Below are 21,323 nucleotides of genomic sequence, written 5' to 3'. Positions count from 1 at the left end.
TATATTTTTTAGGATTGTGTTTTCTTTTGGTTGTTAGATACCCACCCATCTCTCCAAGTCACCTGGAAGCCTTCCCAATGTATAGTAAGCATCAGCAATAGATCTGCTGAGCAAAACAAGCCCAGGCTTCCATCACAGGGCCACCCACCTCTGTGATATACCCCGCCCATTAACCCCATGGCCACCCGCCAAACCACAGTGTACTACTGCATGAAACATGACATAAAGAAATCAAGTCTTGTTTTGCATTTTTCCCTTTTAAAGCACCACTCTAGTGTTTTTTTTTTGTATCTCAACGCTGTAGAAGTGCTAAATAACGTAAGCTTCCTGCACCTGATATTATACTCTCCACCTGCCGTCTTCAGCCCTTCCCGCTGCAGCATCGGTCCTGAGTGGCCATCTTATAACCGCACCTTCTAGCTGACCGGGAGCCAGAGGTAATGGTCACAAGCTCTCAAGTCAAGGCAAAGATTAGGAGCGCCAGAACGAGGCTGTCATAGACTTGCATTGAAAATTGACCTCCTGGCTCGCTTCGGTAAACACGGCAGGTCACAAACTGCTGGAGACTGGCTGGAGCAGCTCCGATAACAGCAGAAATGGTGTATGGAAACTATAAGACTAAATGCCATGTCCCCTATTCTTTGCCCTGTGTGTCTGCAGCAGATGGAGTTACCAGTCACACCCCGTCATGCCTTTCAAAGCCCATGGCACTCACAAAGATAGTGAAGAACTTCTCTTGGCAATCATCATAGTCATTCCTACAGACCATGAATGGGTTGGCAGGGATACATGTGCTCCATTCAACTTTTCCTGGACACAGTTGTTGGAGTTCTCAGTTATAAGCCTTGCATCAAACTAAAAATGATCTCCTATGCTTGGGATGATGGATGATAATTTTTGTAGATTGGAGTAGCCCTTTACTTTATTATCAAGAATTTTCTACAACTAAAGGAAACCATTGGATAACAAAATGTTATGTCAGAAGTCTTATAGAATTTTCCGCATAGTATTTTTTAAGAAAAAGAACAAAGAAGCCTTCTCCTTGGTCGGTATGCAATGTCTATAGTAGTTCTAATCTTTATAATAGTGCATGGTCAATTTATAATTGAGAAATTTTACTGTCTCAATAATTTAGAATATTGTTCCCACGTTCTCATGTAGACCCTTTTTAAATTTAGTAATTGAGTAGTGAACTTTGATGGAAATATGAATTGCTTTTAATCTGTGTATGCTATATGTTTTAGGATTGGTGTATAATATCACTCCTTACATGGAATACCATCCTGGCGGAGAAGAGGAACTCATGAAGGCAGCTGGAATAGATGGCACTCAGCTTTTCGATCAGGTACAGGAACACAATTTTAGCTACTTAGATTCATATCATATTATTGAAGAAATATCTTTTGTCTGAAGATAAATTGCTGTAAAGCTTGCAGTTATTTTTAAGGTCAGAATTACAGGGAAATTTTACTGTAAAAATAGCCAAAATCCTAAGAGACTGAACAGCTGATTGATGTTGTACTACTACTTGTTTTCCATCTCTGCCACCATAAGGCCAGAGCTATTAGTCAAAGAGGAGTGGAGTGGAGATAGAAGGTGGGAAGCTGCACTGAAATGTTTGACCATGTCACCATGCTGGCATACCTTCCTATAACCCCTTAAGGACCCCCGATATGCATTTAAACCACGGTCATTAACCCCTTCCCGACCTTTGACGCATACGCTGCGTCATGAAAGTCGGTGCCAATCCGACCTGTGACGCAGCGTATGCGTCATGGAGGGATCGCGCTCCTGCAGATCGGGTGAAAGGGTTAACTCCAATTTCACCCGATCTGCAGGAACAGGGGGAGTGGTGCTTCAGCCCAGGGGGGGTGGCTTCACCCCCTCGTGGCTACGATCGCTCTGATTGGCAGTTTCACTTTCAACAGCCAATCAGAGCGATTTGTAATATTTCACCCAAAAAAACGGTGAAATATTACAATCCAGCCATGGCCGATGCTGCAATATCATCGGCCATGGCTGGAAAACCTAATCTGCCCCCACCCCACCCCACCCCACCGATCGCCCCCCCCAGTGCTCCGTTACGTTGTCCGCCCCCCTAAGTCGTCCTGTCCGCTCCTCCGTCCTCCTGTCCGCTCCCCCCGTGCTCCGGTGCCCCCTCCCTGTGCTCCGGTCCCCCCCCCCCCGTGATCCGATCACCCCCCTACATACTTACCGGGCCTCCCGGTGTCCGTCCGGCTTCTCCATGGGCGCCGCCATCTTCCAATATGGCGGGCGCATGCGCACTGCGCCCGCCGAATCTGCCAGCTGGCAGATTCGTTTCAGATGTATTTTGATCACTGCGATATAGCCTATCACAGTGATCAAAATAAAAAAAATAGTAAATGACCCCCCTTTATCACCCCCATAGGGACAATAATAAAAATAAATAAAATATATATTTATTTTTTTTTCTGCTAGGGTTAGGGTTAGAATTAGGGTTAGAATTAGGGGTAGGGTTAGGGGTAGGGTTAGGGCATGTGCACACAGTGCGGATTTGGCTGCGAATCCGCAGCGGATTGGCCGCGGATCCGCAGCGGATGGGCCGCGGATCCGCAGCGGATGGGCCGCGGATCCGCCGCGGATCCGCAGCGGATTGGCCGCGGATCCGCAGCGGATTGGCCGCTGCGAATTCGTAGCAGTTTTCCATCAGGTTTACAGTACCATGTACACCTATGGAAAACCAAATCCGCTGTGCCCATGGTGCGGAAAATACCGTGCGGAAACGCTGCGTTGTATTTTCCGCAGCATGTCAATTTCCGCAGCGTTTTACACCTGTTCCTCAATAGGAATCCGCAGGTGAAATCCGCACAAAAAAACACTGTAAATCCGCTGTAAATCCGTAGGTAAAACGCAGTGCCTTTTACCTGCGGATTTTTCAAAAATGGTGCGGAAAAATCTCACACGAATCCGCAAAGTGGGCACATAGCCTTAGGGTTAGGGTTGGAATTAGAGTTAGGGTACCGTCTCACAGTGGCACTTTGATCGCTACGACGGTACGATCCGTGACGTTCCAGCGATATCCATACGATATCGCTGTGTCTGACACGCAGCAGCGATCAGGGACCCTGCTGAGAATCGTACGTCGTAGCAGATCGTTTGGAACTTTCTTTCGTCGCTGGATCTCCCGCTGTCATCGCTGGATCGTTGTGTGTGACAGCTATCCAGCGATGCGTTCACTTGTAACCAGGGTAAACATCGGGTTACTAAGCGCAGGGCCGCGCTTAGTAACCCGATGTTTACCGTGGTTACCAGCGTGAAAGTAAAAAAAAAAAAACGTACATACTCACATTTCGGTGTCCTTCAGGTCCCTTGCCATCTGCTTCCCGCTCTGACTGTCTGCCGGCCGGAAAGTGAGAGCACAGCACAGCAGTGACGTCACCGCTGCGCTCTGCTCTCACTGTACGGCGGCACTCAGTCAGAGCGGGAAGCAGACGGCAAGGGACCTGAAGGACACCGAAATGTGAGTATGTACGGTTTTTTTTTTTTACTTTTACGCTGGTAACCACGGTAAACATCGGGTTACTAAGCGCGGCCCTGCGCTTAGTAACCCGATGTTTACCCTGGTTACCCGGGACCTTGGCATCGTTGGTCGCTGGAGAGCGGTCTGTGTGACAGCTCCCCAGCGACCACACAATGACTTTCCAACGATCACGGCCAGGTCGTATCGCTGGTCGTGATCGTTGGTAAATCGTTATGTGAGACGGTACCCTTAGGGTTGGAATTAGGGCTAGGGTTGGAAATAGGGTTAAGATTAGGCTTGTGGTTAGGGTTAAGGATAGGGTTAGGGTTGTGTTGGGGTTATAGTTGTGGGTAGGGTTGGGATTAGGGTTAGGACTTAGGGTTGGATTTAGGGTTACGGGTGTGTTGGGGTTAGGGTTGTGGTTAGGGGTGTGTTGGGGTTAGGGTTGTGATTAGGGTTATGGCTACAGTTGGGATTAGGGTTAGGGGTGTGTTGGGGTTAGTGTTGAAGTTAGAATTGAGGGGTTTCCACTGTTTAGGCACATCAGGGGTCTCCAAACGCAACATGGCGCCACCATTGATTCCAGCCAATCTTGCGTTCAAAAAGTCAAATGGTGCGCCCTCCCTTCCAAGCCCCGACGTGCGCCCAAACAGTGGTTTACCCCCACATATGGGATACCAGCGTACTCAGGACAAACTGGGCAACAACTATTGGGGTCCAATTTCTCCTGTTACCCTTGCAAAAATAAAAAATTACTTGCTAAAACATAATTTTGAGGAAAGAAAAATCATTTTTTATTTTCACGGCTCTGCGTTGTAAACTTCTGTGAAGCACTTGGGGGTTGAACGTGCTCACCACACATCTAGATAAGTTCCTTGGGGGGTCTAGTTTCCAAAATGGGGTCACTTGTGGGGGGTTTCTACTGTTTAGGCACATCAGGGGCTATGCAAATGCAACGTGACGCCCGCAGACCATTCCATCAAAGTCTGCATTTCAAATGTCACTACTTCCCTTCCGAGCCCTGACGTGCGCCCAAACAGTGGTTTACCCCCACATATGAGGTATCAGCGTACTCACAATAAACTGGGCAACAAATATTGGGGTCCAATTTCTCCTGTTACCCTTGTGAAAATAAACAATTGCTTGCTAAAACATCTTTTTTGAGGAAAGAAAAATTATTTTTTATTTTCACGGCTCTGCGTTGTAAACTTCTGTGAAGCACTTGGGGGTTGAACGTGCTCACCACACATCTAGATAAGTTCCTTGGGGGGTCTAGTTTCCAAAATGGGGTCACTTGTGGGGGGTTTCTACTGTTTAGGCACATCAGGGGCTCTGCAAACGTAACATGATTCCCGCAGACCATTCCATCAAAGTCTGCATTCCAAATCGTCACTACTTCCCTTCCGAGCCCCGCCATCTGCCCAAACAGTGGTTTACCCCCACATATGGGGTATCAGCGTACTCAGGAGAAACTGGACAACAACTTTTGGGGTCAAATTTTTCCTGTTACCCTTGGGAAAATTAAAAAATTCTGGGCTAAAAAAATATTTTTGAGGAAAGAAAACACATTTTTTATTTTCACGGCTCTGCGTTATAAACTTCTGTGAAGCACTTGGAGGTTCAAAGTGCTCACCACACATCTAGATAAGTTCCCTTGTGGGTCTAGTTTCCAAAGTGGGGTCAATTGTGGGGAGTTCCTACTGTTTAGGCACATCAGGGGCTCTGCAAACGCAACGTGACGCCCGCAGAGCATTCCATTAAAGTCTGCATTTCAAAACGTCACTACTTCCCTTCCGCTCCCTGACGTGTGCCAAAACAGTGGTTTACCCCCACATATGGGGTATCAGCGTACTCAGGAGAAACTGCACAACAACTTTTGGGGTCCAATTTCTCCTGTTACCCTTGGGAAAATAAAAAATTGTGGGTTAAAAAATCATTTTTGAGGAAAGAAAAATATTTTTTTTATTTTCATGGCTCTGCGTTATAAACTTCTGTGAAGCACTTGAGGGTTCAAAGTGCTCACCACACATCTAGATTAGTTCCTTGGGAGGTCTAGTTTCCAAAATGGGGTCACTTGTGCGGGAGCTCCAATGTTTAGGCACACAGGGGCTCTCCAAACGCGACATGGTGTCCGCTAATGATTGAAGCTAATTTTCCATTCAAAAAGCCAAATGGCGTGCTTTCCCTTCCGAGCCCTGCCATGCGCCCAAACAGTGGTTTACCCCCACATATGGGGTATCATCGTACTCAGGACAAACTGGACAACAACATTTGGGGTCCAATTTCTCCTATTATCCTTGGGAAAATAAAAAACTCCGGGCTAAAAATCATTTTTGAGGAAAGAAAAATATTTTTTTATTTTCATGGCTCTGCGTTATAAACTTCTGTGAAGCACCTGGGGGTTTTAAGTGCTCACTATACATCTAGATTAGTTCCTTGGGGGGTCTAGTTTTCAAAATGGGGTCACTTGTAGGGGAGCTCCAATGTTTAGGCACACAGGGGCTCTCCGAACGCAACATGGTGTCCACTAACGATTGGAGCTAATTTTCCATTCAAAAAGTCAAATGGCGCGCCTTCCCTTCCAAGCCTTGCCGTGCACCCAAACAGTGGTTTACCCCAACATATGAGGTATCGGCGTACTCAGGAGAAATTGCCCAACAAATTTTAGGATCCATTTTATCCTGTTGCCCATGTGAAAATGAAAAAATTGAGGCTAAAAGAAATTTTGTGTGAAAAAAAAGTACTTTTTCATTTTTACGGATCAATTTGTGAAGCACCTGAGGGTTTAAAGTGCTCACCATGCATCTAGATAAGTTCCTTGGGGGGTCTAGTTTCCAAAGTGGGGTCACTTGTGAAGGAGCTCCAATGTTTAGGCACACAGGGGCTCTCCAAACCTGACATGGTGTCCGCTAACGATGGAGATAATTTTTCATTCAAAAAGTCAAATGGTGCTCCTTCCCTTCCGAGCCTTACCATGTGCCCAAACAGTAGTTTACCCCCACATATGAGGTATTGCCGTACTCCGGAGAAATTGCCCAACAAATTTTAGGATCCATTTTATTCTGTTGCCCATGTGAAAATGAAAAAATTGAGGCTAAAAGAAAATTTGTGTGAAAAAAAAGTACTTTTTCATTTTTACGGATTAATTTGTGAAGCACCTGGGGGTTTAAAGTGCTCACTATGCTTCTAGATAAGTTCCTTGGGGGGTCTAGTTTCCAAAATAGGGTCACTTGTGGGGGAGCTCCAATGTTTAGGCACACGGGGGCTCTCCAAACGCGACATGGTGTCCGCTAAAGATTGGAGCCAATTTTTCATTCAAAAAGTCAAATGGCGCTCCTTCCCTTCCGAGCCCTGCCGTGCGCCCAAACAGTGGTTTACCCCCACATATGAGGTATCAGCGTACTCAGGACAAATTGGACAACAACATTCGTGGTCCAGTTTCTCCTTTTACCCTTGGGAAAATAAAAAAATTGTTGCGAAAAGATCATTTTTGTGACTAAAAAGTTAAATGTTAATTTTTCCCCTCCTTGTTGCTTCTGCTGCTGTGAAACACCTGAAGGGTTAATAAACTTCTTGAATGTGGTTTTGAGCACCTTGAGGGGTGCAGTTTTTAGAATGGTGTCACTTTTGGGTATTTTCAGCCATATAGAACCCTCAAACTGACTTCAAATGTGAGGTGGTCCCTAAAAAAAATGGTTTTGTAAATTTTGTTGTAAAAATGAGAAATCACTGGTCAAATTTTAACCCTTATAACTTCCTAGCAAAAAAAAAATTTCTTTCCAAAATTGTGCTGATGTAAAGTAGACATGTGGGAAATGTTATTTATTAACTATTTTGTGTCACATAACTCTCTGGTTTAACAGAATAAAAATTAAAAATGTGAAAATTGCAAAATTTTCAAAATTTTCGCCAAATTTCCGTTTTTTTCACAAATAAACTCAGAAATTATCGACCTAAATTTACCACTAACATGAAGCCCAATATGTCACGAAAAAACAATCTCAGAACCGCAAGGATCCGTTGAAGCGTTCCTGAGTTATTACCTCATAAAGGGACACTGGTCAGAATTGCAAAAAACGGCAAGGTCATTAAGGCCAAAATAGGCTGGGTCATGAAGGGGTTAAGGGCCTTATTCCTCAGCACCCTTTTAAAATGGTGGTGAGAAATAAGTGGCTGGCGTCCTACAGTGACCGAAAATTACGCTAATGACAGCTTTGTTTTGCAATTGTTTGGGACCGATTAACTCCATTAATTGTTGCTGTAAATCGCAACAGCAACATCTAATTTGTTAAAAGGGGATTGAAACATCCCATTTAACATGAACAACCCCCGTTATTATAATTACAGGTGCTTATGATTGCCAAGGCACCATGGACCTTAAGGTACAGTGACCTATTAGACCCAACTATAAGCAAGGTCCAATAGGCTGAGTCAGTTAAAAACTGAAAGGTCTGAATACTGAAGTACGTGACACCAACGATTAAAGGAAAAAATAAATAATGTCCCACAATTAAACTACGTGAATAAGTAAAAAAAAAAAAAGTTTTAATAAAATATGTAAAAGAAAAAAAAAAGCGCACACAAATCACGGAAATCCGTTTCGCAACTAAAACCACAGCCTGTGTTTTAAAACAAAAAGAAGCAAAAAAAAAAAAAGTATTCATAATTGCAATCACCGCTTCCGAAACAAACCGAACTATAAGGCTATGTTCACACGATGCGGTTTTTGCTGCGGATCCGCAGCGGATTTGCAGCTGCGGATCCGCAGCAGTTTTCCATGCAAAGTACAGTACAATGTTACCCTATGGAAAACAAAAACCGCTGTGCCCACTATCCTTTTTTTCGCAGGCAAATCCGCGTGGATTTGCCTGCAGAAAAAAAGAAGTACCATGTCAATTCTTTCTGCGGATTCCGCTGCGGGTTTCCAACAGCACCAATAGGAAACTGCAGTTGGAAACCCGCAGTGGAATCCGCAGTAGAAAAAGGACACAAATCCACAGGGAAAAGCACCGCGGTTTTGCACTGCGGATTTTCCCAAAAAAGGACCTGAAAAATCCGCAGCGAAAAAAGGATCGTGTGAACAAGCCCTAATGCTGTTACCTACAGCGAGCACAATAACAAAAATAATAACAAGTTACATTTTTGGCATTTTTTTTTAGCAGAGTGACACACAAATAAAAAGTGATCAAATAGACAATGTAAAAAAAAAATGGTATAAATGAAAACGCTAAATCGTCCCACAAAAAAAAACAAGCCCTAATGGTTAATTCGACAAAAATTAAAAAAGATACAGCTCTCAGAATATGGCAATGCAAAAGCAAATTCATTTTTGTAAAATATTGTTTTAGTGTTTAAAAATAGCAAAGCATAAAAAAATCTATATAAATTTGGTATCGCTGTAATCGTGTACTGACCCAAAGAATATATCGGTTTCATTACTTTTATTGCACGGTGAACCACACAAAAAAATCAAAACATTAGCTAAATTGCTGGTATTTGTTCATTCCACGTCAGAAATACCTGATTATGAAGTGATCAAAAAATGTTATATACCCCAAAATGGTATCAAAAAAGTCTTCAGCTAGTCACGCAAAAAATGTGCTCTTGTACAGCTCTGTTTGCCAAAAAATAAAAAAAGTTACAGCTCTCAGAATATGGCAACAATAAAAGATTTTTTTTTTTCATTGAAAAAAAAAACCATTTCTAGTATGTAATGGCAGCAAAAAAACAGACGGAAATCTGGTATCGCTGTAATCATACCGACCCAAAGAATAAAGCCATCTTGTTACTTATATTGCATGGTTAACCACACAAAAATAAGAACAACTATTTTTGTACTGCTGTCTATTTATTTATTCTTCCTCCCAAAATCGGACTAAAGGCTTGGTTCACTTTTATCCTGTACTCTCCGCTGAACCCTTACGTTGGGGCTTCCATATAAATCCCAAAAAATGCAATTCAGACAAAACTCCCTATGTAACCACTCTGAGGCAGATGGAGACATTTTTAATTCTGTCTTTTCTCTTTCCTGGAGGTGTTCAATCATTTTAAGTGTTTTTTTTTTTAGCACACAAATGTTGTTGGCCATAGTTATATTAATGCCTAAAAAGATGGATACCATCGGCACTGAGTCCAAAGTGCCTCCATCTGCCTCGTTAGAGCGAGTGGTTCCGTCGGGGGTTTCATCTGATTCACATTTTTGTGGGATTTATTTACATGAATATCCCGACATACAGTTTGTGCTCAGCGTAGAACACAAGAATGTGATCCCAGCCCCCAAAGTGATCCAAAAATGTTACATACTGTAACATTTTACAAACCAGCACCCACTCCGCTCCTTTATCTGCCACTGAAAATATAGGGGGTTTCCATGTTACTGGTAAAGCGACATGGCTCCCACCGCTCAAAAAAATCCAGTGAACTCTGTGTTCCCATATCGTAATAGCCTCACTTTGCCTAAACCGCAGTAAGCGGACACATGTGTGGTATTATTGTAGTGGGGAGAGCCCGATTAACAATTTGCGGGGTGTGTGTCTACAGAAGCACAAGCTGGGCACATTCTTTGGGCACTAAACTGGCATATATACAATAGCAATCCAGAAAAAGGTATGGTGCTGTTCTTACAAAATAGCCACTGTAACCTTAGATGAATTCATTGAGAGGCACAGTTTCTATAATGCGGTCACTTTTAACCCCTTAACCCCTGGAGCTTTTTTCGGTTTTGTGTTTTCATTTTCCACTCCCCTCCTTCCCAGAGCCATAACTTTTTTATTTTTCCGTCAATATGGCCATGTGAGGGCTTATTTTTTGCAGGACAAGTTGTACTTTTGAACGACATCATTGGTTTTAGCATATTATGTACTAAAAATGGGAAAAAAATTCCAAGTGCAGTGAAATTGCAAATAAAGTGCAATCCCACACTTGTTTTTTTGTTTGGCTTTTTTGCTAGGTTCACTAAATGCTAAAACTGACCTGCCATTATGATTCTCCAGGTCATTACGAGTTAATAGACACTGAACATGTATAGGTTATTTTTTATCTAAGTGGTAAATAAAATTCCAAACTTTGCTTAAAAAAATAAATAAATAAAAAATAAAAAAATTGCGTAATTTTCCGATACCTGTAGCGTCTACATTTTTCGTGATCTGGGGTCAGGTGAGGGATTATTTTTTGTGTGCCGAGCTGACTTTTTTAATGATAGCATTTTGGTGCAGATACGTTCTTTTGATCGCCTGTTATTGCATTTTAATGCAATGCCGTGGCAACCAAATAAACATAATTCTGGAATTTCAAATTCTTTTCTTGCTACACCGTTTAGCGATCAGGTTAATCCTTTTATTTTATTGATAGATCGGGCGATACCAAGTAAGTGTAGGTTTGATTTTATTTTTATTGTTTTATTTTGAATGGGGCGAAAGGGGCTTGATTTAAACTTTTTTTTCTTCATATTTTTTAAAACTTTTTTTTTTTTTTTGCCATGCTTCAATAGCATGGGAGGCTAAAAGCTGGCACAACTCGATCGGGTCTGCTACATAGGAGCGATGCATAGATCGCTTCTATGTAGTAGATTGACTGCATTGCTATGAGCGCCGAACGCAGGGTGGCACTTATAGCAATCCAGCATCAACAACCATAGAGGTCTCGCATCGCTGACCCCCGATCACGGCCCGATGGCCTGAAGCGCTAGTAAATGCCGCTGTCAACGTTTGACAGTGGCATCACTTTTGGGGAGTTTCTAATATATAGGCCCATTAAAGTCCATTTAAATCTGAATAGGTCCTTAAAGAAACAGTATTTTTTACTGAATTGAGTTAATGTCAGTAAAAAGAAAAAAAAATTAGATTAGTTTTTAGAATTAGATTAGGATCAGTAAAATATACCGTAATATTCGTCCTCTAAGATGACACTTTTACTGACTTGAGTTAGTGTCCACGCAGAAAAAAACAAGAACCCTTGCGTCCCACAGTCATTGAGCGCTGATCACTGATTCACATCAGTGATCAACTTCTGGTTCTTGGAGGTTTTTGTTTTTTTTTGGAAAAAAATAATTTTATATTAGTGACAGTAAAATATACCGTAGTAATCGTCAACTACTATGGGATTTTTACTGAATTGAATCAGGTTTAGTGTCAGTTGCAGACGCTCAGTAATTTTGTTTTTTGCTGACTTCTGTTTAGTAACTTTTGTTTTTTATTTTACCAAATTTTAATATTTTTCTTTATATATTATTATTTTTTTTTCACTTCTAAATAAAAACAAAAAAAAAGTTTACACCCAGCACTCACAAACACACCTGGATAAAGTTTGGTACACGCACACACAAACACCACATGCATGAAAAAAATGTCATCCTGCTCATCCCAAACCTGGTATTCAGCGGAGTAGGCATACGCTTTCCGTGCCTCCGACACTGTCAATGAGGAAGATGAATACCACCTTTCTTTTTTTTTTTTTCGACTCCTGTTCCTCCACTGATACCGAACCTCCACACAGATGCCCCAGTGTAGAAACTGAACCAGCGCCCACCGTTACTAACCCCGTATCGACCTCACCTCCCTTATGCGCCACAGATTCTTGATTTTGTGGTGCAATCAGGAATCCAATTTGACACCATCGGCCTCATAGAAAGTCTTTTTCTTCAAAAGATTTTCGAAATCTCATTGTGTCGCAGGCAAATTTGTATGCCCAGCAATTTTTAACCAAAAATCCGACTTCATCATTTGCTAACTGGACCCCTGTAGACTCCATAGAAATGATGAAGTTTTGGGTTCTGGTTCTTCACATGGGGATAGTGAAGAAGCCAGAAATTCGGCCATATTAGAGTATTGACGTTTTGTATAATACTCCAGTGTTCTGCATGACTGAGCCCCAGACACGCTTTGAGGCCATCCACAAATTCTTGCATTACAATGCATTGTGCTGCCTGAGAGAACCCCAACTTTGACTGACTTTTCAAAATTCATCCAGTCATTGAGTATGTTCTGTCCTCACTAAATGAGACAGGCTCATATGTAGCTATACAGTCAGCTAAACCGCTATACCGGGGTCCAATAAGGAGACTGTGGTTGAGTCTGTTCTTTATTAAACATAGTGGTGTATTGATGCGGTGAAACTGTGAACAATGATATACATGGAATCAGTACCAATACATAATACACATGATATACATTATGCATAACATTTAGAAAGCTAGTAACTGAACTAGGAGTGCAACTGGTTAAGCTAGGCTAATATAGAGCAGAAATATCTAGAGAGAGGATAAAGACATACCGGCAATGCAATCGCAAGGGGGATGAAGTGTAAGCGTCTTCCCTGGAAGGCAAACTAGAGGAAGTGAAGGAAAAATGGAGGGAAATGTAGGCTGGGCTACCATAATGCATTGCAAGGGAGGAGAATCAGACATAAAAATCCAAAACAGAAAAATAGAACTGTCAACATAACTCTGACCGCTAGAGGGAGCCAAAGCACCACAAATAAAGGTATGAATATATCAAGTCGTGTATACTGGCTGAGAAACTGCAAATTATGCAAACAGATAATCGGAGGTAACAAATTAGATGGCGGAGACAGAACAGAGTACTTCAGCAACAAGTTTGCTGAGGTGTACAACCCCCATCTGCGTGGATGAGTCCCTAATACATTTCAGGGAGAGGTTCAAATTCCTGCAATACCTGCCCAGTAAGAGAGCCAGGTACGGAATTAAGCTGTCCCAACTGTGTGAGAGTACCTCAGGGTACACTCACAAGTTTAGGGTTTATGAAGGGAAGTACTGGATTCATCCGATTTTTCTGCAGACTTTTCAGACAGTGACAAAAATTCTACTAAAAAGCGATCCAGAAGAGCGGGTTGAACACCGCAAAGAACTCCAGAATCCCATCAAATACCGCCTGTAGTGAATTTATCATAGATTCCACTCACCACTGTGAAACCAGATAACTATTGTGTGGTTTGAACTTTGCTCCAGTCAATAACAACCTCAACCTTTTCTCCACCATGAAAGACATCAATCGATTTGTACGGGACCTTAACATTTTGGACTGATGATATTTCATCCATTTCGGAACCATCAAATAAACAAGAAAATGTTTTCAGGGGGTTGCATTTTCTAGAACAAGTTAACCTAAGTAATTTAATTCAAAAGAAACATCTACTCAGGATGTATGATCTATTTCCATGTTTCCCACAAAAAATCCCTCATTTTACCCCATCCAAACACAAACTGATGCCGGCTTCAAGAAATGGTAGAAGAGGATCTCAAAATGTTATATTCCAAATCTTCCATTTCTTCCAAAAAATTCAATCTCACTAAATCCGAACAAAAAGCCTTTAATGATTTGAAAGTTAGATCTGACATTATTAAAATGTCTGATAAAGGCAGTTCGATAGTGGTATTGAATTCTGATGATTATGCCACCCCCATCAAAAACATGTTATCAGACACTTTCACTTATACCCCACTTTCCAATGATCGCACTTCTTTTTTCCTGGAGAAACTCAAAAGATTGGTTTATGAAGGAGTATCTTTGGTAGTGATGAGCGAGTATACTCGTTGCTCGGTGGTCTCCGAGTATTTGGATGTGCTCGGAGATTTAGTTTTCGTTGCCGCAGCTGCATGATTTGCGGCTGCTAGACAGCTTGAATACATGTGGGGATTCCCTAGCAACCAGGCAACCCGCACATGTACTCAGGCTGGCTAGCAGCTGTAAATAATGCAACTGTGTCAACAAAAACTAAATCTCCAAGCACTAACAAATGCTCGGAGACCACCCAAGCGTGCTCGGAAAAACCCGAGTAACAAGTATACTCGCTCATCACTAATCTTTGGGAATCTTTCCCAAAAAAGAATCTGATTTCTTAATATGAGCCTCCATTATTTCCATCATACAAGCTCTACCAAAAACCCATGAAAAAGTTCTCTTTTTTTTTGTTTGTCTTCAACCTCTCGTAGCGTGGAATCCGGATTATCTATAAGACTCTTGGGATGTCTTGGATATGCTAAAGGACAATAAATGGTCCAGTACTTAGTCAAAGCTTGTATGTGATGTAACAGCACTGTACACAAGCAGTCCTCACCACATATCAATCACTGCAATTGATCACCAATTGAACAAATACGTTCTTATTGCGTTGATCTACAGACTTTTATCAAATCCGTTACCTTTTTCTTGATGACCCATAATTACTTTATTTTTGAAAAAAAGTTTTTTTCTCCAGAACAATGGAGTTTCCATAGGAGCTAAGTTATCTTCATTGGTTGCTAATTTGGCCACAGCGTGGTGGGAGGAATGCTTTGTGTACAGTGCTTACAACCTTTTTTACATGTCTATTGTAAGTTACTCAAGATTTATAGATGACATATTAATAATTTTGTAATGGCTCTACATCTGATATTTCATCTTTTTGTTTCTTATCTCAATGACCATCAATTTTACTTGCATTTAACTAGTTCTTCTGACAAAAACCGTATTACTTTCCTATGTCTAGAACGAACAGGAACCAACAAATCACCAATTATCAGCAGAACATACAGAGAACCCACTTCAGGAAACACAATTTTACATCCACACAGCTTCCATCACCCCCACACTATTAAGGTCATCAAAGTGGAGGAACTGACTAGAGCAAAAAGAAACTGAAGTGACCAAATTATTTAATCTAGATTGACATTGAGACAATATCCAGCATGGTCTCTTGACCGAGCCACCAAAATTGTAAACAAGTAGTCCAGGAATAATTTAATTTCAAAAAAACTAAATCATCTCCTAAAAGTACTCCACCCACCTTAATACTCACTTATAATACACATTTTTCGTCCATTTCCAATATAGTTAAACGTAAGTTTAATATCCTAAAGGAAGACTGCACCATGCATACCATTTTACAGAATGGTATCAGGGTTGTTCCTCGCAAAGTACCCACTCTAGGTAACAGGTTGTCACCCAGCCTATATAATCCTTCAGCTTCCATCAGGCACAACAACTGGCTATCCATTAGTGGCTTTTATAAGTGTGGTTCCACTACATGCAAAACTTGTTCATTTGCCTCAAAAAAATTTTTTTTTGCAAGAATGACAATAATAAATCTTACATCTTAAAAGGCTTTTAAAACTGCAACTGGGACCATGTCATTTATGTCATCCAATGTACCATTTGTAATTTGAAGGACATTGGTTCCACTACCAGAAAACTCAAAGCAAGAATTAGGGAACACTCATATGACATCATTCACACTTCTAAGCACAGTACTTCTAATGCATCACAGCACTTCATAAAGAATGATAACAGACAAGCAATTGTTTTTTCTACTTTCGCTATAGAACATGTACCGAGACATATCTGTAGTGGGAATAGAGGAAAAAACACTCCGAAACAGATAGGTATATTGGATTTTTGCTTTAGATACAAGATTTCCCTTAGGTTTAAATCTTAGAAAAGAAATCATGTTACATTATTAACATCTTTGGTGTTCATTCATTCATTCGTTCATTCATTCATTCATTCATTCATGCGTTTTAATTATATTCTTGCTGATTTTATACATATATCTATTTTTCCTCATGTTTTCCTCTCATTCTTGAGTATTTCTCATTCATTCTACCTCACCTTCGTTTTCTCATTTCCCAACACACCTTCTTTCAACCATTCCCACACAGATAAAGGACACTCCTTTTCCTCAGTCCATATCCATACCAAGTCTAAGAGTGTGTGCCACGCTCAATACGCGTCTGGTTCTGTTCATCTCTCCCCTGTGTTCCCCCCGATTTTCTCTCATCATGGACACAGTTCTAAAAATATTCCATATGATATATCATTGTTTTTAACAAAATGGAATAAAGCTACTTCATGATTTACCTGCAAGCTGGCATCCTGTGAGGTGGATCAAAGTCTCATCTTTATGAATGGAAGGACACACGGATTCAACCCCCTGAATGCCCCCTGTCCTGGAAGTGAGTAGGAAAATTGTGTAGGAATTGGTGCACCCTGTTGGATAAAGGTTATCACCTCTATATCTATAAATTTTATACCAGCGTCCCACTGTACAAATACCTCTATGCGTGAGCTACCGCAGCCTGTGGTATGGTCTGCAAAAATCAGAGAGGCCCTCCTAAGACGCGATTTGGGCAGATGCTCGGAAAGGGCGAGCGCAGAGCCCAATGTAGCGACAACATGCTGGTGGTCAAGTACAAGGACAAGAAGGATACAGCACCCCCAGCACTTCTACACACCACACTGTGTACTGGTGTACAACAAGAACATGGGAAGAGTTGATATTTCTGATCAAGTCCTCTAGTCGTACAGTGTCATAAGACACTGATCAGCTGACATGAGCCCTGAACAGCCACGGGTGGAGTCACGATTCATCTGCGGCTGTTAACATGTTAAATGCCGCTGTCAAACGCATTCAACATGCACGCGTAGAATGCACGTCATTACACCTCCCATCGGCGCCCGTGTCACATGACCACGGGTCGCTGATGGGTTGGCATGACAACCCGGGGTCAGCAGGAGACCCCTGTGGTTGTCATTGCTGGATCGCTATGAGCACCGCCTGGTGGTCGGCGCTTATAGCAAGTGAGCATATCTGCTACATAGAACAGGACTGCAGCCCTGCTCTATGTAGCAGAGACGATTGGATAAATGCAGCTTCTTAGTCTCCCATGGAGACTATTGAAGAAAGGAAAAAGTAAAAAAATGTTTTTAAAAATATAAAAAAATAAAAAAAAGTAAGGTCAAATCACCCCCCTTTCTCCCCATTCAAAATAAAACAGTAAAAAAACCATAATATACACATATTTGGTATTGCCGTGTTCAGAATTGCCCAATCTATTAATATATAATAAGAATGAATCCAATCGGTAAGCGGCGTAGCGAGAAAACAAAATCGAAACACCAGAATTACGTCTTTTTGGTCACTGCAACATTGCAATAAAATGCAATAACGGGTGATCAAAAGATTGGACATGCACCAAAATGGTATCGATAAAACCGTCAGATCAGCGCGCAAAAAGTAAGTCCTCACCCAGCTCCAGATCCCGAAAACTGGAGACGCTACGGGTCTCGGAAAATGGCTTTTTTTTTTTTTTTTTTTTACAAACTTTGGAATTTTTTTTTTCACCACTTGGGTAAAAAAAAACCCTAGATATGTTTGGTGACTATGAACTCGTAATGACCTGGAGAATCATAATGGCAGGTCAGTTTTAGCATTTAGTGAACCTAGCAAAAAAGCCAAACAAAAAACTAGTGTGGAATTGCACTTTTTTGGCAATTTCACCGCACTTGAAATTTTTTTCCTGTTTTCTGTTACATGACTTGGTAAAACCAATGATGTCGTTCAAAAGTACAACTCGTCCCGCAAAAAATAAGCCCTCACATGGCCAAATTGACAGAAAAATTAAAAATTATGGCTCTGGGAAGAATGGGAGCAAAAAAACAAAATGCAAATCCAAAAATAACCCTGGTCGTTAAGGGGTTAAGACTATTTGCAAAGTTTTTTCATTTGTTATATTTGTTATTGTTGTAAATGTGACCATACCCTTTAATTCCAATAAGCTGGCTGTTTTTTATAGAGCGGATTCTAAAAATTCCTTTATACGATAGAAAGCAGCAGATATGGAAAAATTGATAGTGCTTTGAAAAGTATGCTTTCAAAATAATTGTGAGCACATTTAGACATCAGATTATATTGTTCTATTTTCTCCACCATTGCTCATCTCCACTACCCACTCTGATCATGTTAATTTTCTGTAACTAAATTAAAACACAAATTGAACATATAATCCCCAAAACATATTACTCAATAAGTATTGCATTGCATACATATGCCTTTATATGCTAAATTGCATATTGTGAAACAAAGCGACTCAAAATAGCATAATATACAAGAGAAATAAGAGTCTTGCTAAATAATAAAGATATATTTAAACAACTTCATTAATCAAATAAATCACATAAATATATTAAAAACAGGGCTTTGGAAAGCAAAAACAGCCCATGGTGTAGAGCAACCAAATAAGTAAGAAGTTGTAGGGTAACGGATAAGTGACCATATTGATGGGTGTCTCAATATGGAAACTGCTGGTGGTAGCAGCCTCTTGCGCAGTAACACCGTTGCACCACGCACACACTGTATACGCCGTACACACCACACACACACACATACACTGTATATGCCGTACGCACCAAACACACACACAGTATACGCTGTACGCCACACACACACACACACACACACACACACACACACACACACACACACACACACACACACACACACACACACACACACACATTGTATACGCCGTACACAACACACACACACACACTGTATGTGCCGGACGCAACACACACACACACACACACTGTATATGCCATACGCACCACACACACTGTATACGCTGTACACAGCCTCTTGTGCGGTACCACCAGCGGAACACTGTCATGAACACGCCGCCGCCAGGATCAGCCGAATGATTCACTGACTGCGACCATCTTTGTACAGGAGGAGCGCATGCGCAGTTTTAATGTGACCGCCGCTATCTTAGCACATGGGGTAGACAGGTCAAAGGAGAGATCACAGACGGGAGAAGTCAGCACATGGGGAAAGAGAGTGGATAGGTGGGTGAGCACATGGGGGGAGAGAGATTCGCAACGCTTGCCCCCATTGTGACATTACCGCATGCTATCGCATCGGGCCTCCATCTAGATGGTATTATATTAGCCCAAGGACTTTTTGGGTAACCTAAGGCTCCTGAGCCCGGGTGCAACTGTAAATTTGTTACACCCTGTGTCTTTCATTGTATGCTTCACTAAGTGTCATTTTTATCCTTAGGTTCATCGTTGGGTTAACTATGAATCAATGCTGAAAGAATGTCTAATTGGTAGAATGGCTGTGAAACATGCTTCAGTACTAAAAGGTAAAAGCTCAGATATACAATCTAATTTAATTGTGACTGGTTATAAGCATTATACTTACTATGCCACTTACAATATTCAAAACTATTTCATTTTGTGCTGTAGTTCATGTAATAGTCTATATCCTCAAAATTAGATTCACAAACTCAAAGGGGTTGTCTTGTCTAAAATGAAGTCTGTAGTCACTCTGTGTGACTGCAGACTTGTAAATCCTCCCAGTGCACGCACTGTGTGCTGCGAGATTTCGCCATTGTCTGGCCCGCAGTGTGTGCTCTGGGAAGATTCACAAATCTGTGCGATTTTGCTGGAGCCGATTTTTTTGTTTTTTTTAAAGACCACAATGTTAATTGCGCAAACGCAGTATGTAAAATAGGAGGCAGGTCACTGAAGATTCAGTGACCTGTGATTTAATCCCAGAATGATGACTGAGAAGCCTGAGCACCAAAAAAAGACCCATTCGCAGGTCGCCCCAGAGCACGAGCATCTAATGAACCCAGAACTGCAAACACAGATTAAACAAGAACCACAAGCCAAATTTCTTCAACCCAGGTATAATTTTAAAGGGAACCTGTCATCTGAATTTGGCGGGACCGGTTTTGGGTCATATGGGCGGGGTTTTTGGGTGTTTGATTCACCCTTTCTTTACCCGCTGGCTGCATGCTGGCCGCAATATTGGATTGAAGTTCATTCTCTGTCCTCCGGAGTACACGCCTGTGCAAGGCAATTGCCAACCTGACAATGCCTTTAATTTACTTAGCAAAATCCTGATTTTAGGTTTCTTTTAGCAAAAAAGTTAGCTTCTCCCCAGCAGACTGTACCGTGCCTGCTAACACTAGGCTTCCTCACTTTAGCTTGGTGATAGTTGGAGCTAGACATGGATCTGATCCTCAGATCAGTCTTAACCTTGGACCTTAGGAGGTACGGTTATATCCTAACCTTCACTTTTTTTGTGTGTGTTTTTGATCTCGGATGATCATTAGGAGGTTAACCAAATGTGAATGTGCACTCTGCTTCACCACAAAAACTGAGGGTACAGCTCGTACTATTCACCCTGTACCCGTTCGCCTATCATCCCACATCCGTCAATCTTTCGTATGGTGGTTGACATTGCTCCTGTTATTTCAGGGTCACTCCTTCCTCCATACTCGGTGGCAGGTTCTGATAAAAGATGCCGTTATCCTCCTTCTGAGCCCTGCTATATTTTCAAACAATATTATATGACCACATGTGGGGTATTTCCACGCTCGCTAAAAATTGTGTAGCAAATTGGAGTTTTTAATTTCATTACTTCCTATGAAAATTAAAAATCTGGGCTAAAACAAAATTTTAGTTGTAAAAATGTAATATTTTTTTCTTCATAACACAATGATATAATAAACTGGAATAACTGTGGTGTCAACATGCTCAATACACCTCTTAATGAATTCATTGAGGGGTGTAATTTGTAAAATTGGGTTCCTTTTAGGGCATCTTTGTTTTCTCACCTCAATGGCTCTGCCAATATGACATGGCACCTGGAAACCATTCCAGCAAAATATACACTGCAAATTGCGCTCCTTCTGAGGTTTACTGTACGCTCAAACAGTAGATTCTGACCACATGTTGGAGACTCGCATACTCAGCAGAAATTGCAAAACAAATTCTGGTGGCCACTTTCTCTTTTAAGACCCAAGCAAATAAAAGCAAATAAAAATAAATTGGGGCTAAAGCAATATTTTAGTGGAAGAAAATGAAATAATTTGATTTCACATTCCAATGTTATAAAATTCTGTGAAGCATTGTTTGTTCAAAATGCTCCTTTTTTCAAGCCCTGCTGTGTCTCCAAACACTATTTTCTTATTCGCTTTTGTTGCATGTGGGAGAAATTGTGTACGAAACTAAGAGAACCATTTTCTTCTATTGTCCTTTGT

General features: G+C 41.3%; 1 protein-coding gene across 2 annotated transcripts in view; it reads left to right on the top strand.

Moving 5' to 3' along the window:
* Positions 1–21,323, top strand: part of CYB5R4 (cytochrome b5 reductase 4) — a 389,372-nt gene that overhangs the window by 160,181 nt on the left and 207,868 nt on the right. For both annotated transcript variants that reach the window (XM_077289796.1, XM_077289795.1), the window contains 2 exons: positions 1,245–1,345; positions 19,331–19,415. In XM_077289796.1, coding sequence (XP_077145911.1) covers positions 1,271–1,345; positions 19,331–19,415 — 160 coding nt within the window. In that variant the 5' untranslated portion in view covers positions 1,245–1,270. The remainder of the gene's footprint in view (positions 1–1,244; positions 1,346–19,330; positions 19,416–21,323) is intronic.

This window comes from Ranitomeya variabilis, chromosome 2 (assembly GCF_051348905.1).
Source record: "Ranitomeya variabilis isolate aRanVar5 chromosome 2, aRanVar5.hap1, whole genome shotgun sequence".
Lineage (NCBI taxonomy): Eukaryota > Metazoa > Chordata > Amphibia > Anura > Dendrobatidae > Ranitomeya > Ranitomeya variabilis.
This window is presented reverse-complemented; position numbering and strand designations above follow the sequence as displayed.